Raw genomic sequence first — 20,163 nt, 5'->3', positions numbered from 1 at the left:
ACAATCATTTGACAAATCTTCATTTTTTAGGCAGTTTCTCCAACTTCAGCTCATTAGCCTGATTTTAGGGCAAACTATACATTTATAAACAAGGCAAGAATAGAACGTGGCCAATCATTTCAAACACATCGAGAGCACTTGAATCGAATCATGGTTGACAGCCCTTTCTGTGGAGTGATTGTGCTGGCAGAAAGGTTGTTCGGAATGCCGAGGCCTGGAAGCACTGAAACAAAACACCAAGAGTTATGGGTAAGTATCAAATCAGTACATAACATTGCACTGCTTACACAATGTAGCTTGCCATGTGTCAATACTGCTTTTCTAGAAGGCCTGCCGGAGCCATTACCGGTACCCCAGCATTGCAAGGTATACCCATATATGTATCTGGATCAAGATGAACATTGATTGGTAAAATCATCTTGTCCAAGAAGAAAGTAATTTGCCGGACTCGGGCCAGGGAAATTCTTTTCAAAGTCAAAAGTCTTTATCCAGATACCACAGTGCCCCAATAATTAAAATCATAACTTTTGGTGTGTGTGTGTGTGTGTGTGTGTGTGTGTGTTGTTATAGTTCTTGTGGTGTGGTTTTTTTTTTAGGGGGGAGGCGTAAATCAGTGGTTCAAATGGATAAACACTACAATTGGTCATTACTTCATAAAAGTTGCAACCAATGGTCAAATTGTCATGAAGACTGTATATGCCCTATTATCCAGTTTTTGTAACTGTGATATAATGGGACTATAAAGTACTGCACACAATATAAATTGACATGTTAATGCAAATTCTAATCTCAAATCCTACAAAAGCTGATACAGTTAATCAAAACTCTTCATCAATATTGACAAGTATCAACATGAACTGATCTTTAGATCAGAGTAACTTTGGTATAGTATTGGTGGAGATGAGGATTGGGCTTTTAACTTTTTGTTGGATACCAAGAAACCACTTATGAAATAATACAGAGCCTACCATGCTCACAGGAATTCAAAGTTTATTAGATGCAAATGGTGGGGTTTTGGAATGGCCAAGACATCCCTAAACAGATCTAAAGCAAAGTGATCCTAATAAAAGGTGGGTTCCACCTTTTATGAAGATTGCCCCTTTTTTATATCTCTGCCATTTCAAAACCAATTTTCATCAAATTGACATTGAATCCCTCTGGGAATTACATGCTCTGTCCTATTTCATTTGAGAGGTCTCTCATTATCTCTCTCACACACACACACAAAATGTTAGAAAGCTGAAGTTGGGTCTCAACCAAAAATATATGATCCCTTTAAACACATTATACATTGTATTCTGACTCTGAGCTTGGATATGAGGGTCCTGTTGCATAAAACTATATGGTGACTTTACAATTTACAGTAATTTTGCACTCAATGGCAACCATTAGTGAATTTTAGGCTTTGATTAGCTCTGAAATGGTGTTACTGCATATTAGTTACCATTGATCAGAAAGTTACCAAATTCTTATGCAATAGGACCGAGGCCCCATACTATAATCCATCAATTGATTTTAATGACCAAATTCATAGCAACTCAAGCTTAAATACTGACATCAGCAGAACTGAGGATGCCTGCTAAGCACCATGTCATTATCCATTCATATGTCAGCTTTAAAAAAACAAACAAACAAACAAAAATGCTGCACAAATTTGCATGTTTAAAGACCAATCCCTGAATCATAGGTAATATAGAATGTTAAAATTGTTACAATTTCATATGCAATTCTATACCTCCAAGTAAAATAAAGTGTAATAAACTAAAAAGTAAAGCCAGATGTTTGTTTACTCATCTCCAGTCTGAACATCAAGCCTCGATATAAAATTGATTGAGGAACTGTACCTATACAAAGTTGAATTGATTCTTGTCTACACACAAGTCTGCATCATGAATTATCTGACTTGATGTGCAGTTTTTATCGAGTCTTATTCTGATGCAGCTATAAAATTTGTAACAAAGAAAATAGAATTAAATAGGAAAGACCCCGAAGCACATCATGTCATATAAACTCAGTCTTAGGGTTGAATGCCTCAGCTGCCGCACAAATACAATCTGTCATGTAGGCTACTTGGAATCGGACAAATATACTGTACTGTAGAAGTTCTTCATAAATTCCCTTCACTCTGGTACTCTATGGTACTTACAGTCTGCAGATTCACGGCAATATTAACCAATAACCAAAGCTCTGTGAGCTCTAACCCAACAAACCCTCACCACCTCGTTTGATAGAATCAACATTAACAAGTCAAATTAACTTTGTTTATCATATGCTATTATTTCTGTAGATCCAGATAACATCCGGGTCCCATCTTATAAAACTTGCGATAGAAGTCAATCAATCAAAAATCTCTTGAAAGCTGCAATCAATCGCAACCTGTGATTGATTGATTGCAGTTCTCCGTCTTAATTTCAATAACTTTTTTATAAGATGGATTTGCATTCAATCGTCAAGTTGCGATTGGTTTGAATCAATCAAGTCTTTAGAAGGCGGGGCCCAGCACCCCGTCTTATGACTGAAATTAAGACGGAGAACTGCAATCAATCAATCACAGGTTGCGATTGATTGCAGCTAGCTTTCATGAGATTTGTGATCGATTGATTTCTATCACAATTCTTCAGTTTTATAATATAGGGCCCTGGTCTTGCGAATTCGGCGTCAGCACTCTCCTAGTTATGAGTAAAGTTGGTGCTTAGTGGCTAGTAGTAGTACGGAAGTATGAGAAGAAGTGTAATTATATGAATACTATCTATGATCAATGATGGCATGGCATAGTTCTACGGTATGGCCAGCCCCAGTCGCTGTAAGTAGCGACTTATATTTACAGCGACTGGGCTGTGACTGTGTATATATAGGCATATATATGGCACACCACTGCTCGATATCTGCTCAAATGTTCTTTGTTAAGTTTTGTGGCGTACAAACAAAACTGCTAAAACTGCCTAATTGGGCCACTCACTTTGCAGACGCCCACTTTGCCAGAGTGGTTTCTAGTTTCTGTCGTCAACCTGCTCATCCATGTACCAGTGCTACCAGCAGCCTAGGCTACCCTAGATGGTACGTCCTAGGGTTCACTCCTTTGTTTACACTCCCGACACCCGCCGCGTGGCTGGTAATTGTGTAGTGCATACCTGCGCCTGTGTCGCTGTGCGTCTCGTGGCATGTCTCGTGGTGTTTCACGAAAAATTTAAATCAACCTGAAATTTTAAGATCAAGTTAAAATTATGATAAGCTCTGTGTAACTTCAATAATATTCTAAATCTAAATAGGAATTAACATCTTTGATATTAATTTTTCATATAGACATTTACTCATATAACAAAATAATTACAAAGGACAAAGGATTTTTACTTCTTCGGGAAACACCCTAAGCAGCTGCAGATTACTTTCACACACTCAATGCATGCGCAGAACTCGAGAGAGTGCTGCATGCAAGAAAGTTGCAAATTGCAACTCGACTTTCTTGCAACACCCCCTAAAAGAAAAATAATGTTCTGTTGGCAGATGAGATAAGGATGCTGTGTTCAAAATGCACACATCAGCGCAGCCTGGATTTGAGGGGGTGGGGGTGCCCCCTCCGCCTCCTGCAGTGAGCACTCTCTTTTCTCTCTCTCTCTCTCTCTCTCTCTCTCTCTATATATATATATATAATTATATATATATATATATACATAATGTGTGTGTGTGTGTGTGTGTTTGTATGGGTGGTTGGAGGAAAATTGTGATGTATAAGGAATCTTCAGCCTGTGTCCAAAGCAAACTATACTTTATATAGTCCACTAAATTGTTCTTTGGGTTGTTAATGATTTCAATTTTCAGATTATCTGGCAGTAATAAAATTACAGGATAGATGAATCATCGCGACCATATACGAATAATGAAATAAAAATAAGCGTTGATGATAAGAAAGCTCATTATTATCATTTATCCTGCTTAATCCAAGCATGCAGTAAGGAGTGGGTAATGAACACACTTATCGTTCGTTTGGCTGCTGTCACCACTCTCGATTCCGATGGGAATTCCAGAGGCAAACAGCAGCACGAAGATAAGTCGTGTATCATTCATCTTTCTGATGCATGGATCTAAGCAGGATAAATGATAATAATGAGCTTTCTAAATAATCAACGCTTATTTTTATTTCATTATTCGTATATGCGTCGCGATGCTTCATCTAATCCTGTAATTTTACGTACTGCCAGATAATCTGAAAATTGCGTCAGGCTGCACGTGTTTCCCAATATCATTAACAAACCAAAAACAAGAAAATTTGTGGCTGAAATTGACGCTGTGAGAAAGCTTATGAATGGTATCTCACAGTCTACTTTTAGAATTGCAAAGAAATTCCTTCAACGTATTGAGCAGACTTTGAGACATGGTTAATTTCCATACAGTTGATTCTTCGTAGATGTTCTTGAAAGCTATAGGAATTAAGACAATTTCACGTTATCTCGATTATATACATGTATATTATATATATATATATATATATATATATATATATATATATATAGAGAGAGAGAGAGAGAGAGAGAGAGAGAGAGAGATTTCACGTATTGGCTCCACGAAGAAACGAAGAAACTAACTGGTAATGCATTTATGGCCAATAAAGCATGAGTTGATTCGCCTCAAATTTTCGGCGTTCTATACGCCTTCTTCAGGAGTCTCGACAATGACGGTATAAAAACAAAGCAAAACAGAAATTGAACACGTATAGACCGTGCACTCATAGACTTACTCACCAGGCGCGCCGGAAGCAGTTTTGGATTGGGGGGGCAAACACTGGAGGGGGCTCAAGATTAGACCATGCATATGTTACACAATACACACATACACACACACACACGCACGTCATCTATTATATATATATATATATATATATATATGTAAAGTTGATTCAACTTTCAACTTTCAACTTTATTTTCACCTCCATCAAAATGAACAAAGAAATTTATTTACATTGCATATACACGGGATATTTGTGATATAGAACAAAATTTGAAAAGGTACATAAGAAAATTATGAAAATGAAAAGTAGATGTGATTACATCTTTGTTAAATACATAAAGCGTATTACGGTGGGTCGAAACATGATTACGGTGGGTCGAAACATGATTACGGTGGGTCGAAACATGGGGGGAACCATCAAGTAATTTTGACGGTCTGTATGCTTGTGCGTGTGTGCGTGAGCAATAATGGGACTACAATACATTACGGAATGTGATACTATATTCAACAACGCAGTCATTGAGGAACATTGTAAGTTTTCCTTACATGGATTATGGAATGACGGTGTGAAACGATCGACAAATTATATACTGTCAGCAACATAAGGTGAATGGCGTAACAATAAAATGCGAGCGAGCGAAGCGAGCGAGCTTGAAAATTTTGATATTCTACAGTTCCAAAACTGGAGTTTTAATAGTAGCTATATATTTCGCTTTGGAAATAAATGGGAGCGCATCGGGCGCAACTGCTGGCAATTATTTGCAGCAACATTAGGAGAAAGGCATAACGATTAAATACGAGCGAGCGAAGCGAGCAAGCTTGAAAATGTTGACATTCTACAGTCCCAAAACTGGGGTTTGTAGCTATATCTTTCACTTTGGAAATTAATGGGGCGGTGCATCGGGCGCAACTGCTGGCAATTACTGGCAGCAACATTAGGAGAATGGCATAACGATTCAATACGAGCGAGCGAAGCGAGCAAGCTTGAAAATGTTGACATTCTACAGTCCCAAAACTGGGGTTTGTAGCTATATCTTTCACTTTGGAAATTAATGGGGCGATGCATCGGGCGCAACTGCTGGCAATTACTGGCAGCAACATTAGGAGAATGACATAAGGATTCAATGCGAGCGAGCAAAGCGAGCGAGCATGAGAATTTTGACATTTTACAGTCCCAAAACTCCCGTCTTTCGCTTTGGAAATTAAGGGGGTGGGGGCATCGGGCGCAGCTGCTGGCATTTACTGGCAGTAACGTTAGGAGAGTGGCATAACGATTCAATGCGAGCGAGCGAAGCGAGCGAGCTTGAAAATTTTGACATTTTACAGTCCCAAAACTCCCGTTTGTAGCTATATCTTTCGCTTTGGAAATTAAGGGGGGGGGGCATCGGGCGCAACTGCTGGCAATTACTGGCAGCAACGTTAGGAGAGTGGCATAACGATTCAATGCGAGCGAGCTAAGCGAGCGAGCTTGAAAATTTTGACATGTTACAGTCCAAAAACTCCCGTTTTAACTATACCTTTCGCTTTGGAAATTAAGGGGGGGGGCATCGGGCGCAACTGCTGGCAATTACTGGCAGCAACATTAGGAGAGTGGCATAACGATTCAATACGAGCGAGCGAAGCGAGCGAGCTTGAAAATTTTGACATTTTACAGTCCCAAAACTCCCGTTTGTAGCTATATTTATCTTTCGCTTTGGAAATTAAGGGGTGGGGGCATCGGGCGCAACTACTGGCAATTACTGTCAGCAACATTAGGAGAATGGCATAACGATTCAATGCGAGCGAGCGAAGCGAGTGAGCTTGAAAATTTTGACATTCTAGAGTGGCAACAACTGCCGTCGTAGCTATGTTTTTCGCTTTAGAAATTAAGGAGGAGGCGCACCGGGCTCAACATTACTGCTGGATGCGAGCGAGCGAAGCGAGCGAGCTTGAAAATTTTGACATCTTACAGTCCAAAAGCTGCCGTTTGTAGCCATATTTTTTCCCTTTTATTCATATATATACATATTTATTTTATTTTCTTTGTTTATTCATTTATTTTCATTATTATTATCATTATTATTTTTTTGTTGTTGTGGGGGGGGGGGCTTTTTGGGGGGGCAAAAATGCGTTTTGCCCCCCCACTTTTTGGATTGGGGGGGCGGCCGCCCCCCCCTGCCCCCCCACTTCCGGCGCCTATGGTAGTTGCTACAGGGAGTGCCACCTCCCTGGTTGCTATGAGACACGGATGGGGGTGCGCGCCATTTACAGTGCTGTTGCCATGTAGGGCCTAGACGCAAAACTTTGAGTCGAATAAACTCATGCTTTATTGGCCATAAATGCATTACCAGTTCGTTTCTTTATACATATGATTATATGATAATATGCATTGGAATGTAGTTCTATGCGTCACGATTCAAGTTTCTTTTTTTCAATTCATGCAGTCCGCCCCTGGCTACTGCAAACCTGATAGCAGTTTGGCTCCTTGGCATATAACGATCCGACATGTGTCGAATTTAGACAAAATTAAACTGAACAGAAATGGAGATCACCCCCCCCCCCCGGAACTATCTTGAAATCTTACTTTTTTTTCTTTTTTCTTTTTTTTTTTACATCAAACGCACAAGACGTAGACAAACATTCAGTGCAGTTTGCTGAAGAAATCTAATTACGCCTATCATTCTGCTGTTAACATTTCAGACACAGTACTCACATCTCGGCAGAAATTAAAGCTCACTTGTTCTCTTCCGAAGTCCGTTCATAGAGTAATATTCATTAGGTCGTATGTTGTCTACGGTCACACATGCATATGAAATAGGATACGATAGAATCACTTCAAATTCTTTTAGCGTCATTAACGCGCTGCAATAAAGCCTCGATGCATCGTTCGCGCGTGCGTTAGTTTGCTATGCGAATGTGACAATACACTGCATTCGTCGCTCAAGGTTTCTATTCTATCAAAACTACATTTCGTTGTCACCAAGCCTTACGCAGGTGTGTCTCTGTCTAAGTCAAAAGTGACATTAATTTTATTGAATCAAAGTCTGGTCGGTCTACTCGCTAGGCAGGAAAACGCTGTAAAATATATCACATAATAACTATTCAGTATGTTGTCGGACAACTTTACAGTGAAACGCCGCACAGTCGACAGTGGGCTAGGGAGATACCAAAGTGGGCGAAAAGTCATTTTTGGCTATTTGGTTTTTCTATTTTTTGATATGCCCTGTTAAAAGACAATACTTTGAAAAATATTTCATGAAATATTCAACTGGGTATGTACTTTAAAGGGGTAGGCCTACATATCCTACCTCAAGTAGCAAAGTAGGTCTACAACATTTGAAGAGTTTCAGAGCAAATTGTGACCACTTTAATAAGTTATTTCAACTACGTAGTTTTTAAGATATCAATCTACAATTGCTCCCACATAATTCTCCAGAGTTCATTTTACTGTATGAATGCTGTAAGACTGCAAAGATACTTAATCTTCGTGAATATCAAAATGTATGGTAAATATTCTAGAAAAAAGGCTAATTATTTGTGTTTTTTATATATCCAAATGAAACGTTTAGATTTCCATGGATTTCCAAATCGATCTTATTACCAACACATTTCTTGATGTCTCAGCTTTAAGCTGATACCAGATTTGGCTGCCACCTTTTGCCACTTTTTGAATTAGACCCGATTTTTCCAAAACACAATACATTGTACGTATTTCTTTGGACCACGCATTCGCTGAAGAATTCTCTGTCATAATACGGCGCCGAATGGGGGCGCGCATGATTTTTACACGATAAACATGATTAACACTGAATAAGAAGTATACAGGACTATAAATCATAGGGTTAACCCTCTTCCAAAGATGAAAGTATATTGTAGGTCTACATAGCCAAGGAGGTATTGATATCGTCCTGAGCCTCCTTAGTAGGCATATTAAGCTATGATATTCTCTGCAATATATATGGATACCTATGAACTTCAATCCTACTCTTCACATATGCAGCGAAAGGCCTCATTCCACTGACCATCGGAGGCTCATCTGATCCCCGAAATATAAGATTTCGGCGTTCCGATGAGTTCCCGTGAAATCTGAGTCGACAAGCGGAATTTGGGGGCCCCAATTTCTATAAAATCCAACAAAGATCTGAAGTTGATCGGAATAATCGGATCAAAGGCTAGTAACCGCCCGATATCTGTCATCTGTCCGACTAATCGGTCTGTATATAATCGCATGGTAATCAGACTCAGACCAGATACTGGGCTGACTTGCGCCAAAATCGGAAATCGTGGATGGAAGCCGGTCAAACCAAAGAGGTACGAGGTCAAACAGACTCTCCCAACAATACACTTTTTGACAATAGTTTAAAGGGATCGTACAGTTTCGGTTGAAACCTAACTTCAGGTTTCTAACCTTTCATTCCTTTACAAACTCGTCAGTTGACATGCATTCATATACTTTATGACTCTCCTTATGACTAATCGCCTCAATGCAGCATTTGATTCCCTTGATGATGATGAACTCTTTGATTTGTTTAGACGCTTCCCTTCGGAATTAAGTCGGAATAAGCTACATTCGTCTGCTTTTTGATAATCTTATTGCCAACATTGTTAACTCATCTTCAAAAGATTTATATAATGATTTTGATTTTGAACATAATTTAACTCAAACTCCTTCTAACTATGTCACTGTTGATCAATTCAAAGATTTTACAAAGAGTTTTTCACAATGCACATTTCCTATGTTACATCTAAATATAAGGAGTATTAATACACATTTTGATGAATTACAGATATCATTAGATAACCAAAATAAACATAAAATTTCAGTAATAGGCTTAACTGAAACATGGTTGTCATCTGATGATAATTTGCCGTATGCATTAAATGGTTATGATTTTATTGTTAATAACAGAGTGAACAGGACGGGTGGTGGGGTTGCGTTTTATTTATCTCAAAAATTTGAATATAGTGTTTGTGATGAATTTAATATCATGAATGATATTTTAGAGTCCCTGTTTGTGGAAATTTTCATTCCGCAAAGTAAAAATATTATGATTGGTATTGTTTATAGACCCCCAAGTTCAAGTCCTAAAGATTTTCTGGATTGTATAACAAACTTAATAAAAAGCCCCCTTTTTATTAATAAAAATATTTTCATAATGGGTGATTTTAACATTGATTTGATTAAGAATGATGATGATAATACATCTCAAGAATTTCTTGAAATGTTTTTGTCAGCTTCTTTTTTGCCATTAATTTCGAAGCCAACCCGTGTTACAAATCATTCCGCCACCCTCCTTAATAATATTTTTGCTAATTCTGTGCAGATTTTAAATTCTTCTACAATTTTATCTGATATTACTGATCATTTCTCCATTATAGCATGTTTTGACCTTAAACACTGTGCTAATAAGTTTCATTCTTCTTCATCTAGACGTAGAGCTACACCAAAAATTTGGCTAGCCTTGGTGCTAACTTAGATAGGGCTGATTGGTCTAGTGTTTATGATAATGATAATATAAATGTATCGTTTAAGAATTTTTCAGGGATAATTAATAGATATTTAGATGAATATATTCCCAGATTAAAAGAAAAGTCAGTTAATTATAAAACTTCTCCCAAATTACCATGGATTACAAAATCTCCTCTTCGTTCAATAAATAGAAAAAATTGGTTATATTATAAATTCAAAATGAAAAAAAAAAACTGAGAAGTCAAAAAATAAATACACTTCGTATAAAAATATTTTAACGAAGATTATACGGTTGGAAAAGAGAAAATATTATATGATTCAGTTAGAAAATATAAACATGATATAAAAATATATGGAAGGTGTTGAAGCAGGCTATGAATATATCAAAAAAAGAAATCAGAAATTACAAAAATAAGACATGATAATAAAGTTTTTGAAGATCCCAATGATGTAGTCAATATTTTTAACTCTTATTTTTCAATGATTGGAGAGAATTTGGCAGAAAAAATACCGCAGTCAAATATACATTTTTCTAAATTCTTATGTCAATCCAATTCTAGTTCTATTTTTTTTTTTTATTGGTTCCAAAAACAAAATATGAAATAATAGATATTGTTACCGCAATGAATAACAAGCAAAGTGCCGGTTATGACGATATCAGTAATTTTATTTTAAAGGGAATCATATCTTCAATTGCTGACCCACTTTCATATATTTTCAATAAATCCTTATCAAGTGGTGTTTTTCCTGATTTTATGAAAATAGCTAAAGTTTTCCCTTTATTCAAAAAAGCAGATGATTCTGATATATGTAATTATAGACCTATTTCTTTGCTTTCATCTTTATCTAAAATATTAGAAAAATTGATATCTACAAGAACAATTAATCTTCTGAATTTGCATACTGTTTTTACAAATTCTCAATTTGAGTTTCGTCAGAAACATAACACCACTCGTGCTCTTTTAAAGTTTATTGACCACGCTGCGCATACTATTGATAATCATTCTCATCTTATTGGTATCTTCCTGGACTTCTCCAAGGCCTTCGATACAATTAATCATGAAATATGACTTTTGATATATTATAAACTGTCTCATTATGGAATACGCGGGAAGGCCTTGGAGTGGTTCAGGAGTTACCTACAAAACCGAAAACAATATGTATCTCTGAACGAGTACAGCTCGAGTTTAGAATTCATGGCGTCCCACAGGGTAGTTTATTAGGACCTTTACTTTTTATCATTCATATTAATGACTTTTGCAGATCATCTGACATACTCTCATTTATACTTTTTTGCTGACGATTCAAATATTTTCTTTTCTCACCAAAATCCAGATACTCTTGTACGCATCGTTAATTCCGAATTGAAAAAAGTAACTCAGTGGATAAGAGCTAATAAATTATCACTTAATCTCCAGAAAACTAAGTATATGCTTTTTAGTAATTCTTTAGAAGATTTAGGCACTGGTATTGCTTTTGATGACACTTTGTTGGAACGAGTTTCTCAAATAAAATTCCTTGGTATCACAGTGGACGATAAACTTTCGTGGAGGCCGCATATTACAAACATTAGTACAATATTTTCACGCAATATTGGTATTATTAATAGACTCAAGTTTCATATTCCATTGTCCTCTTCTTAGCTATAGGTCTCGTCAACCTCAGGGTTTATCATCCACCCACCAATCATTCAATCACTGAATTAGTTATTACGTAGAGAAGTAGCCATCACAATCCTTGCACAGCTGCATGCAGCGCCAACTCTATGAAGCACATTCTCTACCATCCCGTGTTCCGTTTCCCTTGTTCAGCGTGTAGGCATTCTCTCATTCTCTCATTCTTTCTTTTTCTTTCTTTCCTTCCATACTTTTCATCTATTTTGGCAAGTTGTGTCATGTTGTTGTGTTTCTTCTGTTTTGACCCGTCCTGTCGTATATCATATTTGTCACAAGTGTTTGTAAATAAGTAATTCATAAGTTTTATGAGTGGTTCACAATCTACAAGCTTTGCTTTTTAGTGGACCTCTCTATATTCTTTCTTCCTTTTTTTTTCAACTGAAGCATGACTTTGTATTTTTTGTACCAGTATGCGCTCTTATGTTTATTGATATCATTTATTGCAAAGGCAAATGTTGTTTGTTTATGATGTAATATCTTGTGTTATGTTTTTGTTGAAAGAAAAAAAAAGAATGAAAATAAATGAATTGAATTAAATTGAATTAAAATCAAATGAACATTTTTGGTGAGATAATGAGAAAAATTGATATGAAAGAGCATACATTTTGAAGAGGACTTCAGCGTTTATTTAATGGAAATTGGTTTTGAAATGGCTGAGATATCCAAAAAATCATAATAAAAGATCGGACCCACTTTTTATTACGATCGCTTTGTTTTACTTTGCTTTGGGATGTACTAGCCATTCCAAAATCGATTTTCATGATATAAACTTTGAATTCCTCTTAGAATGGTAACCTCTGTACTATTTCATAAGTGGTTTCTTGGTATCTTGCCAGAAGTTAAAAGCCAAATTCTCATCTCCACCAATACTATGCCATCCCTTTAAGTTAAATGCCCATTCCGTGTATCCCTGAAATCTTTAGTTAAGAAGGAAGCTATAGCAACTCAAAACAACAATGTGTATATTATAAACAGATACTTATTTCATTACTTTTTATTTTAGTTCCGTAAACTTAACTGTACTTCCCAATTATAAGGGAGACCTGGGTTTCAACAGTATAGCATCAGAGTATCTTCTGTCGTTGAATCCTCGGGAGCCTCAGGCGTACGGAAGTCCAAGTATGATAGTTTTATGATAGTCCACTGGTATTTTGGGTTTATAGGGGCACAAGAGAGTATGTTTAAAGAAGAATTAATTCAAAGTTCTATGCATGGATTAAGTATGCCAGTAGACTATAGTCGACTGGCATACTTAATCCATACATATATACGTTTGAATGTAGAGTGTATTCTTCTTTAAGTACAATCACACTTGAAGGTACTTGAAGGTGTGTTGTATTCATTGTAAGATCTAATACAAGAAATTTAATTTGAATGGCATTTTCTTTTTTTTTTAAATACAGTAAGGGGGGGGGAGGAGATCGCCCCCACTTTTTTTTTTTTTTTTTTTTTTTTTGCACAATACATAGGAATACATAGGTTGTAACCACTTCGGGCCCCATGGCTTTTTTCACGCCGGAAGTGGCACAAAAAAAAAAAAAAGAGTCAGCTGAAGAAACGCGGAAATGGAATGACAAAAATGTGCTGAAGACCTTTTTTTATTTTTTTTAATTTTATTTCTTGTTTAAACACGGAAGTGGCAGTAGAAAATATAAAGTGGCGCCCCCCCCCCCCCCAAAAAAAAGGAAACTTTTTCAAAACGTGGCGCATAGCAGGGGGGGGGGGATCCAGGGGCCGTATTCTGAGAGCTAATTAAGTGTCTGATTAGCACTTAATTACCGAATTGGTATTCTGAGAGCATGATTAAGTAGGGGGTATATTAACTACCATAGCAACAAGCGTTTTGGCGGGAAGGACCTACGCGTTTGCGCGTATCAATGCGCGTGCACCTCTGAGAGGACTTAATCACAGAGTTAATTACGAATCGGTATTCTGAGGGTGTAATTAAGTATGAAAGTTAATGGAAAACTTAATGATACCAAAGAGTGTCATTAACTACTCCGATATCACGCATTACATCGTGTTTTCTCTGCCAAAACGATGCTTACCGTCTTCGGTAACCGAGGAGCGGTTGAATCTTGTTATCATGGTATCCGTAGAATTCAGAGAAAAAAAGAAATATAGCCGATCTTCGAGGAATTTTGTCATTTTATGTGAGCAGAGAGGTTGAGATCTTCGTGTGCCTAGGTGAGGGGTTGTAATCAAATACCGGAGTGTGCGCACGGAGCTCTTGGGTTGTAATTACAGGGGGCGTGCAGGAGCGCGTATTGAGGGCATATTTGCGCGTGTAATCATCATTTTGGCTTCTAACAACGCGTCTGATTGGATGGAATAACAATTAGATGGGAGGGACCTAAGATAATTACAGGGGACTTAATCATACCTTAATTACGTCCTCAGAATACCGATTTTGCCCATGATTAAGGGCCTATTAACTTCACGACTTAATCACGAAGTTAATTACAGACTTAATTACGACCTCAGAATACCACCCCAGGAATTCCGTAAAGGGGAGTCGCCATTGCAAAATTAAGCGCAAGCAACCCCCCCCCCCCCATTTTTCTTTTTGATATTGTCTGATTTTACGAACAGCTAGGGGCGCGCGCCCGGGACGCCCCCGCCACTGCTATTAGGGAGCTTTAGATTTTAGACGCGCGGACGTTCAAAGGAAAAAAACATGTTCTGAGCCTGCGCAGTAGCGCGCGTAAAGTCAATCTATTTTTAGCTTGCGTCGCCTGAGTTTTTCACTACGCGTACTGGGCTATTTTCACGTCCGCACAGTTTGCGAAGTAGAGAGCTTCTTCATGCACTGAATATGGGTGCGCGATCTTATTTTTTATACGTTGCGTCCCAGCGTAATCTAAAGCTACTTTTCCACATGACGCGGGGAGAGGAGAACGTCCAGCGCAAGCGTCGGCTCAAACGTCCGCGCGTCAAAATCTAAAGCTCCCTATTGACCGATTCTGTGACGCGCTATGTGTATTTTTGGCATGGGCGCAGCCATAGTGGGTGTATCAGCCGACCCCCCCTCCGCACTCCCCCACCCCTCTCCCTACATTAGCACGCGCGCAGAATGAAAAACTGCTTTAGCCAATAGGCGTCTCGTACTGAGTGCGCGAATGCTTGCTTAGTGCGCGAACCTTTGTTACAAGTGCGTGTAAACATGTTGCCCCGGGGTGGGGGAGAGCAGGGGGGGGGGGGGGTCGGCTGATACACCCACTATGGCTGCGCCCTGTGCCGCAAAATGTCTGCTGCCCTCAACGAACCCGAATCGGTCAATTGACCGATTCTGTGAAGCGCTATGTGTATTTTTGGCATGGGCAGCGCCATTACTGCGGTGTATCATCCGACCCCCCCCCCCCTCCTCTCTCCCCACCCCTCTCACGCGCGCAGAATGAAAAACTGATGCATGGTTGTTTTAGCCAATGGGCATCTCGTACTGAGTGCGCGAATGCTTGCTTAGTGCGCGAACCTTTGTTACAAGTGCGCGATAAACATGTTGCCCGTGGGGTGGGGGAGAGCAGGGGGGTCGGCTGAGACACCGCAATTTGAGCTCATGGCTGCGCCCAGTGCCATAAAATGTCTGCTGCCCTCAACGAACCCGAATCGGTCAATAGGCAATATATACTGTAATCATCTACACCAAAATAGCCTAAACTTAGTTGAACTGTTTCAATTCGACAAAAGACGCAAAAACATACATTAGGGCTTCAACATCTAAATGATCAAAAAAAAAAAAAAAAAAGAGAGAGAGAGAGACTAGAGGGAGAGAGAGAGAGAGAGAGAGAGGGGGGGGAGGTGCGCATTACTTCATGAATGCATATATTATACTCTCCTCATCTTGCTCGTCATCAGGCTAGTCCGGGTCAAAGACATTATAGGCCTATCGTAAAGCAAAAGGGGTTACAACTTGATAAACTTTGGTGGCAGAAGGCTCAACAGTGCCCAATGTACTCTTTATTGGGTATAGTTGAGGTCCTGAAAAGGGCCTACTCACTCTCGACATCCTCTTGAAAACGGTAATAACATGCTCGCCAAAAAGTCGAGAGTGGGTATAGGCCCTTTCCAGGGCCACGTCTGGCCCTACATATTCAAGAAAGCATACATGGTGTACAAATTAGTGATGAACCTTTCGCATGACCTTCCGCTTACTATCTGAGAGATGAGGCCAGGTGGGGTGACAACTCTCTATGTTGTCATTTATCAATTTGAAATCTTTGAAGGCTTTCGTGACGGTAGAACGTTGGGTGGTAAAGGCATATAGGTTCTCTGACATACAAATGCATGTTGATTTGTGTTGATCTATGATACCATCAACATCACTTTTGCTGTGAAACGAATATATAAACATTCCATATATATATATTAACTAATTTCTCTTCTATTTTTCTTTAGATTACTTGGATACGCTCACAAAAAAAAAAAATCCTTACAAACCAATATTCCTGTTGTGACCTCATCTGTCAATCATTGCTAAAGTACTGATATTTTTAACAAAAGACATTGGAATGCACCTTCCCCTCGACTCGGCATAACTTGCCTGTTTCTGTGATATCACTAGCCGGGTTCACACGTACACCAATTAGCGGGATACAAATCTCGAGATTTGCATCGCGATCGTCATCCCGAGTTTTTTGCACGTGTGGACAGAAAAAACTCGAAAATTAGCGGGATAAGCATCGCGATGCTAATCCCAAGAAATCTTGCGCTGGTTCGTCAATTAGCGGGATAATTGGCCCCGCGCTGGTACGTGTGAACGGTCAGGACTAGAATCTCGAGTTTTTATATCCCATCATGCAATGCGCACATCACAACAGTGAGGCCTCTGTGAAGGACAAAGGGAAGTGCGCGCAAGGGCGCTGTGTGACCCAGTTTGCATGCTTTGCTGTTATCTCTGTCGGCAATTAGCGGGATAATTCGGTACGTGTGGACGCTCGCCAAATTAGCGGGATACCGATCGCGATCGCTATCCCTCTAATTTGGTACGTGTGGACGCTCGCAAAAAAACTCGAGATGTGGATCGCGATCGTCATCCCGCTATTTTGTACGTGTGAACCCGGCTACTGTGACTGATAAAAGACATGGCGAGGGAAGTTATGCTCTTGGAGTCTCGGGGGAGGGTGCATTCCAATGTCTTTTGTTAATCATATTAGTACTTACAAGCAATGGTTGACAGTTGATGTTCGATGCACAGATGAATGATCCTTGATGCACCGACGAACGATCCCTCGGACATAAATCAATGGGTACAGGTTACTGTTATCCAAAGTATAAATCCACAGCGATACGTGTAGAATCCGGACGTTATGACAACCGCGTCCAGTCAATGTGTGAATGGTAATCCAGCAAATAATACATAGGAACAAAGCACGTCACCGCTTCGACGTAGCAATCAACCCATGTGAAAATGGAGTAGGTCATCAATGTATAGGCGAAGGCAATAATATTTCTCCCCAGGGAGGTGGGAATCCCACTTTCCTGGTCTCCCAGGCCTTATCCCCGCATAAAAAAACCTAATATATATATATAATATAGCAGGTCAGCGGGTAACACAGCACTGACTCTAAAAAGTCTCTTCAGAGCCAGAAGTGACGTAACTCTCAGAGCAGAGGTGTTGGGTATTCTGCCTACTTCACAATTTCTGCGACTTTTATATACTAAGTACCTTCAACCTTTCTTGAATTTTCCGTAATTATCTTCAACTCAGGGCTACATACTTGTGAGTTTAAGATCTTTTCAGACGCCCTGACTCACTGTCTAATTATGTACATAAATAAATCAACTTGAACTTGAACTACATGACATCAAACCTGAAAATGACCGTACCACAGAACACTGGGCCACAAGTACAACATGTATCGTACAGTGTATGTATTGCATCACTTAGTCAAATATTATGTAAGCACTTCCTAGAACATTCTGGATTGGGTGAGCTCTTCTTCTTTCACATGCATGTATTAGCAGCTTTATCGATGAGAAACTTCTCCACTGATCTGGTCAATCTGCATACCCGTCATATTATATCTAGGGACACATTTAAGCAAACATACAATACATTTTATCTACCAATATGCACATTCATGATACATGTAATGTATTTTTGTTCCGATCGACCAGTGTGTCCTTCGAATTACGCCCAATGGAACGCGGCGTGCTACAGTCTGCGTGGGCTGCAGACCCCGGCTACCTTCCATGACGCGGAGGAGCTCGACGGGGCTCATCTCGCATCGATCACCAGCTCGGACGAGATGAATTACGTCGTATCATTGATGACTGCCAGCTCTCCCAAGGCTTCGGACTCCTGGATCGGACTGATCAAGAATGGCAGGGGGTCGTGGGGATGGACGGACGGGTCTCCCATGACCTTTACTCACTGGGGAGTATTTGGGAAGAATCAAGGGGCCGAGTGTGCCCGCATCAGCAAGAGGGTTCTGTTTGGAATCTATGAAGGATATAATTGGCAAGACCAGCACTGCACAGAAACGTTTTCATATGTATGCAAGACTAGTGTGTCGACTTCAGGTACTGGAAAGGCATTCACTTTGATTCTGGGTCTGTCTTTTCCTTTTTCCCCTCTATTGACATGCGTTTACGCCATAATGTTCCCGGCGGCCACGGCAGCTTCATTTGCCCGAAACTTATAGTGCGCCGTGCGTAGATCGAGACATTCTCGTGGTTCCCCCCCCCCCCCTAATAGTTTTGTAAATTCGATCCAGTCCCTACCCCAATGAACATTTAGCTATCAGATGCTGTGTAAAGGGATCTGGTCAGGCTTGACTATCAACATTTTCCGTCGCCTCCCGATACGACATATTACGTGCCGTCGTGTTTTTCTTGTGTTCGCCCCGTTTTATCACAGTATACAAGATTTCTCATTAGCACCGGGACTGCCGCGGCAAAAGTTTTCGACAGTTAAAAAAAAAACGGACACGGCATCCACGGCAATCACAGCCCGTCACATTTGCCTATCCCGTCTCACCGCGTTGTTTCACGTCCATCTCGTTTTGTCCACGGTGGCCTGAAACATGACTGCCGTGGTTGCCGGGAATATGGTGTAAATGCAGCATGCGCCATTCCTATCGTAACCTTATCCCCACTTTCTTGTTTCGATTGTATTCTATGCTAATACGTAATCAAGTCTCTGTTTGTCTCTCATATCTCTTCTTTCTGTCATTGTCTGTGCAGTGCTATCGTCCTTTTAATTCAATTTCGTCATTGCTCGTAGGGAGTGCCATCCAAAGTCAGATTCAGTAACCCATTATTGGTCCCTTTTGTGTGCGACGCAGTTCAGCCGCATCCGCCCAAAATGATTTATGAACTGAAAGCCGTTATTATGTGACGGACACAATGGAGACGCCGGAATGATCTAACTTTGCGGCTGATGGTTGTATGAAAAGTTATCATCCGCTCAATATTATTTATACGTGTGTGGGATAAAAATGTACTAATGGGCCTCAACTTCGAGATAATGGGAGGGGTCTATTCACTATTGAATAGCCTACCTGCTGCAAGAAGGATAAAAACAATGCATTTTATTTTTTTTCTCATATCCGATATAGCTGCAGATAACGACGGAGATTGTTATTTTGAATATTCTTTTGTGCATCAACACTGCAGATGAAAAAGTATGAAATACAGTGAATCAAATTGCACTCCCAGCCAAATGTAATTACGTGTATCTAATGTCGTGCTTTGCTCTTGAGCTTTAGTCTACTCTATCCCTCTTTCCCTTCTCTCTTTCTCGTTCTAATGACCTTGAAATGCCATCAGTGAATTTAGCACTCTGGCTAATCATAGAGAGTTTTGACATTGTACTCTCTGCCGAACAAAAATATGTCGTAACAGTTTAGGAATTCTGATTTAATGAAATCAATACAAGTTCTAACATATCTCGCTCTTAAAGTATGTACCGATTAGACTTGTCATATTTTGCGACAATTTTTTGACTTGTTTCTCAGCAACAGATCCGATTCCGTCAACTGCGTGGACAACATCATCGCCAAGTTCGTCTTCCACTGATGTTCGGAGACATTTCCGTGAGAATTACTTCACGTTAGTCAAACGACGCATAACAGTTCATTCCGCACTTGTGACGTCATTGCGCACTTCACGGAGTGGGCGCACTGCGCAGGGCACTGCAGTAAGCTGTCAGACTGTACCCGATTTGCATATCAGTCGACCAATCATGAATGTGCGATTCTGACTGCGGAGGGAGATCAAAGTGAACCGATAGCTGACGACAGTTCAAATTATTTCGCCCTGTATCGAAGAGAATAAGCTACAAGCCGGAGCTGCCAAACTCGCTCATTTTTT

At 39.7% G+C, this 20,163-nt stretch overlaps 1 protein-coding gene across 1 annotated transcript; it reads left to right on the top strand.

Annotated features, from left to right (window-relative positions):
- The first annotated feature begins 2,784 nt into the window (after nt 1-2,784).
- LOC140245176 (snaclec agkisacutacin subunit B-like) lies at nt 2,785-19,869 on the top strand. The gene is made up of 3 exons (XM_072324774.1): nt 2,785-2,803; nt 17,968-18,283; nt 19,809-19,869. The coding sequence occupies exons 1-3, from the start codon at nt 2,785-2,787 to the stop codon at nt 19,867-19,869; spliced, it is 396 nt and encodes a 131-aa protein (XP_072180875.1).
- The last annotated feature ends 294 nt before the right edge of the window (nt 19,870-20,163 follow it).

This window comes from Diadema setosum, chromosome 22 (genome assembly GCF_964275005.1).
Source record: "Diadema setosum chromosome 22, eeDiaSeto1, whole genome shotgun sequence".
NCBI classification, from domain to species: Eukaryota; Metazoa; Echinodermata; class Echinoidea; order Diadematoida; family Diadematidae; genus Diadema; species Diadema setosum.
Note: the sequence above shows the minus strand (reverse complement) of the source record. Positions and strands in the feature narration are given on the sequence as shown.

Bases quoted from the DNA above. Each gene is read 5' to 3' on its own strand.
- LOC140245176 (XM_072324774.1), top strand. The intron at 18,284-19,808 runs GTTTGGAATCTA...CTTGTTTCTCAG, and splicing joins CGCATCAGCAAGAGGGTTCT to CAACAGATCCGATTCCGTCA.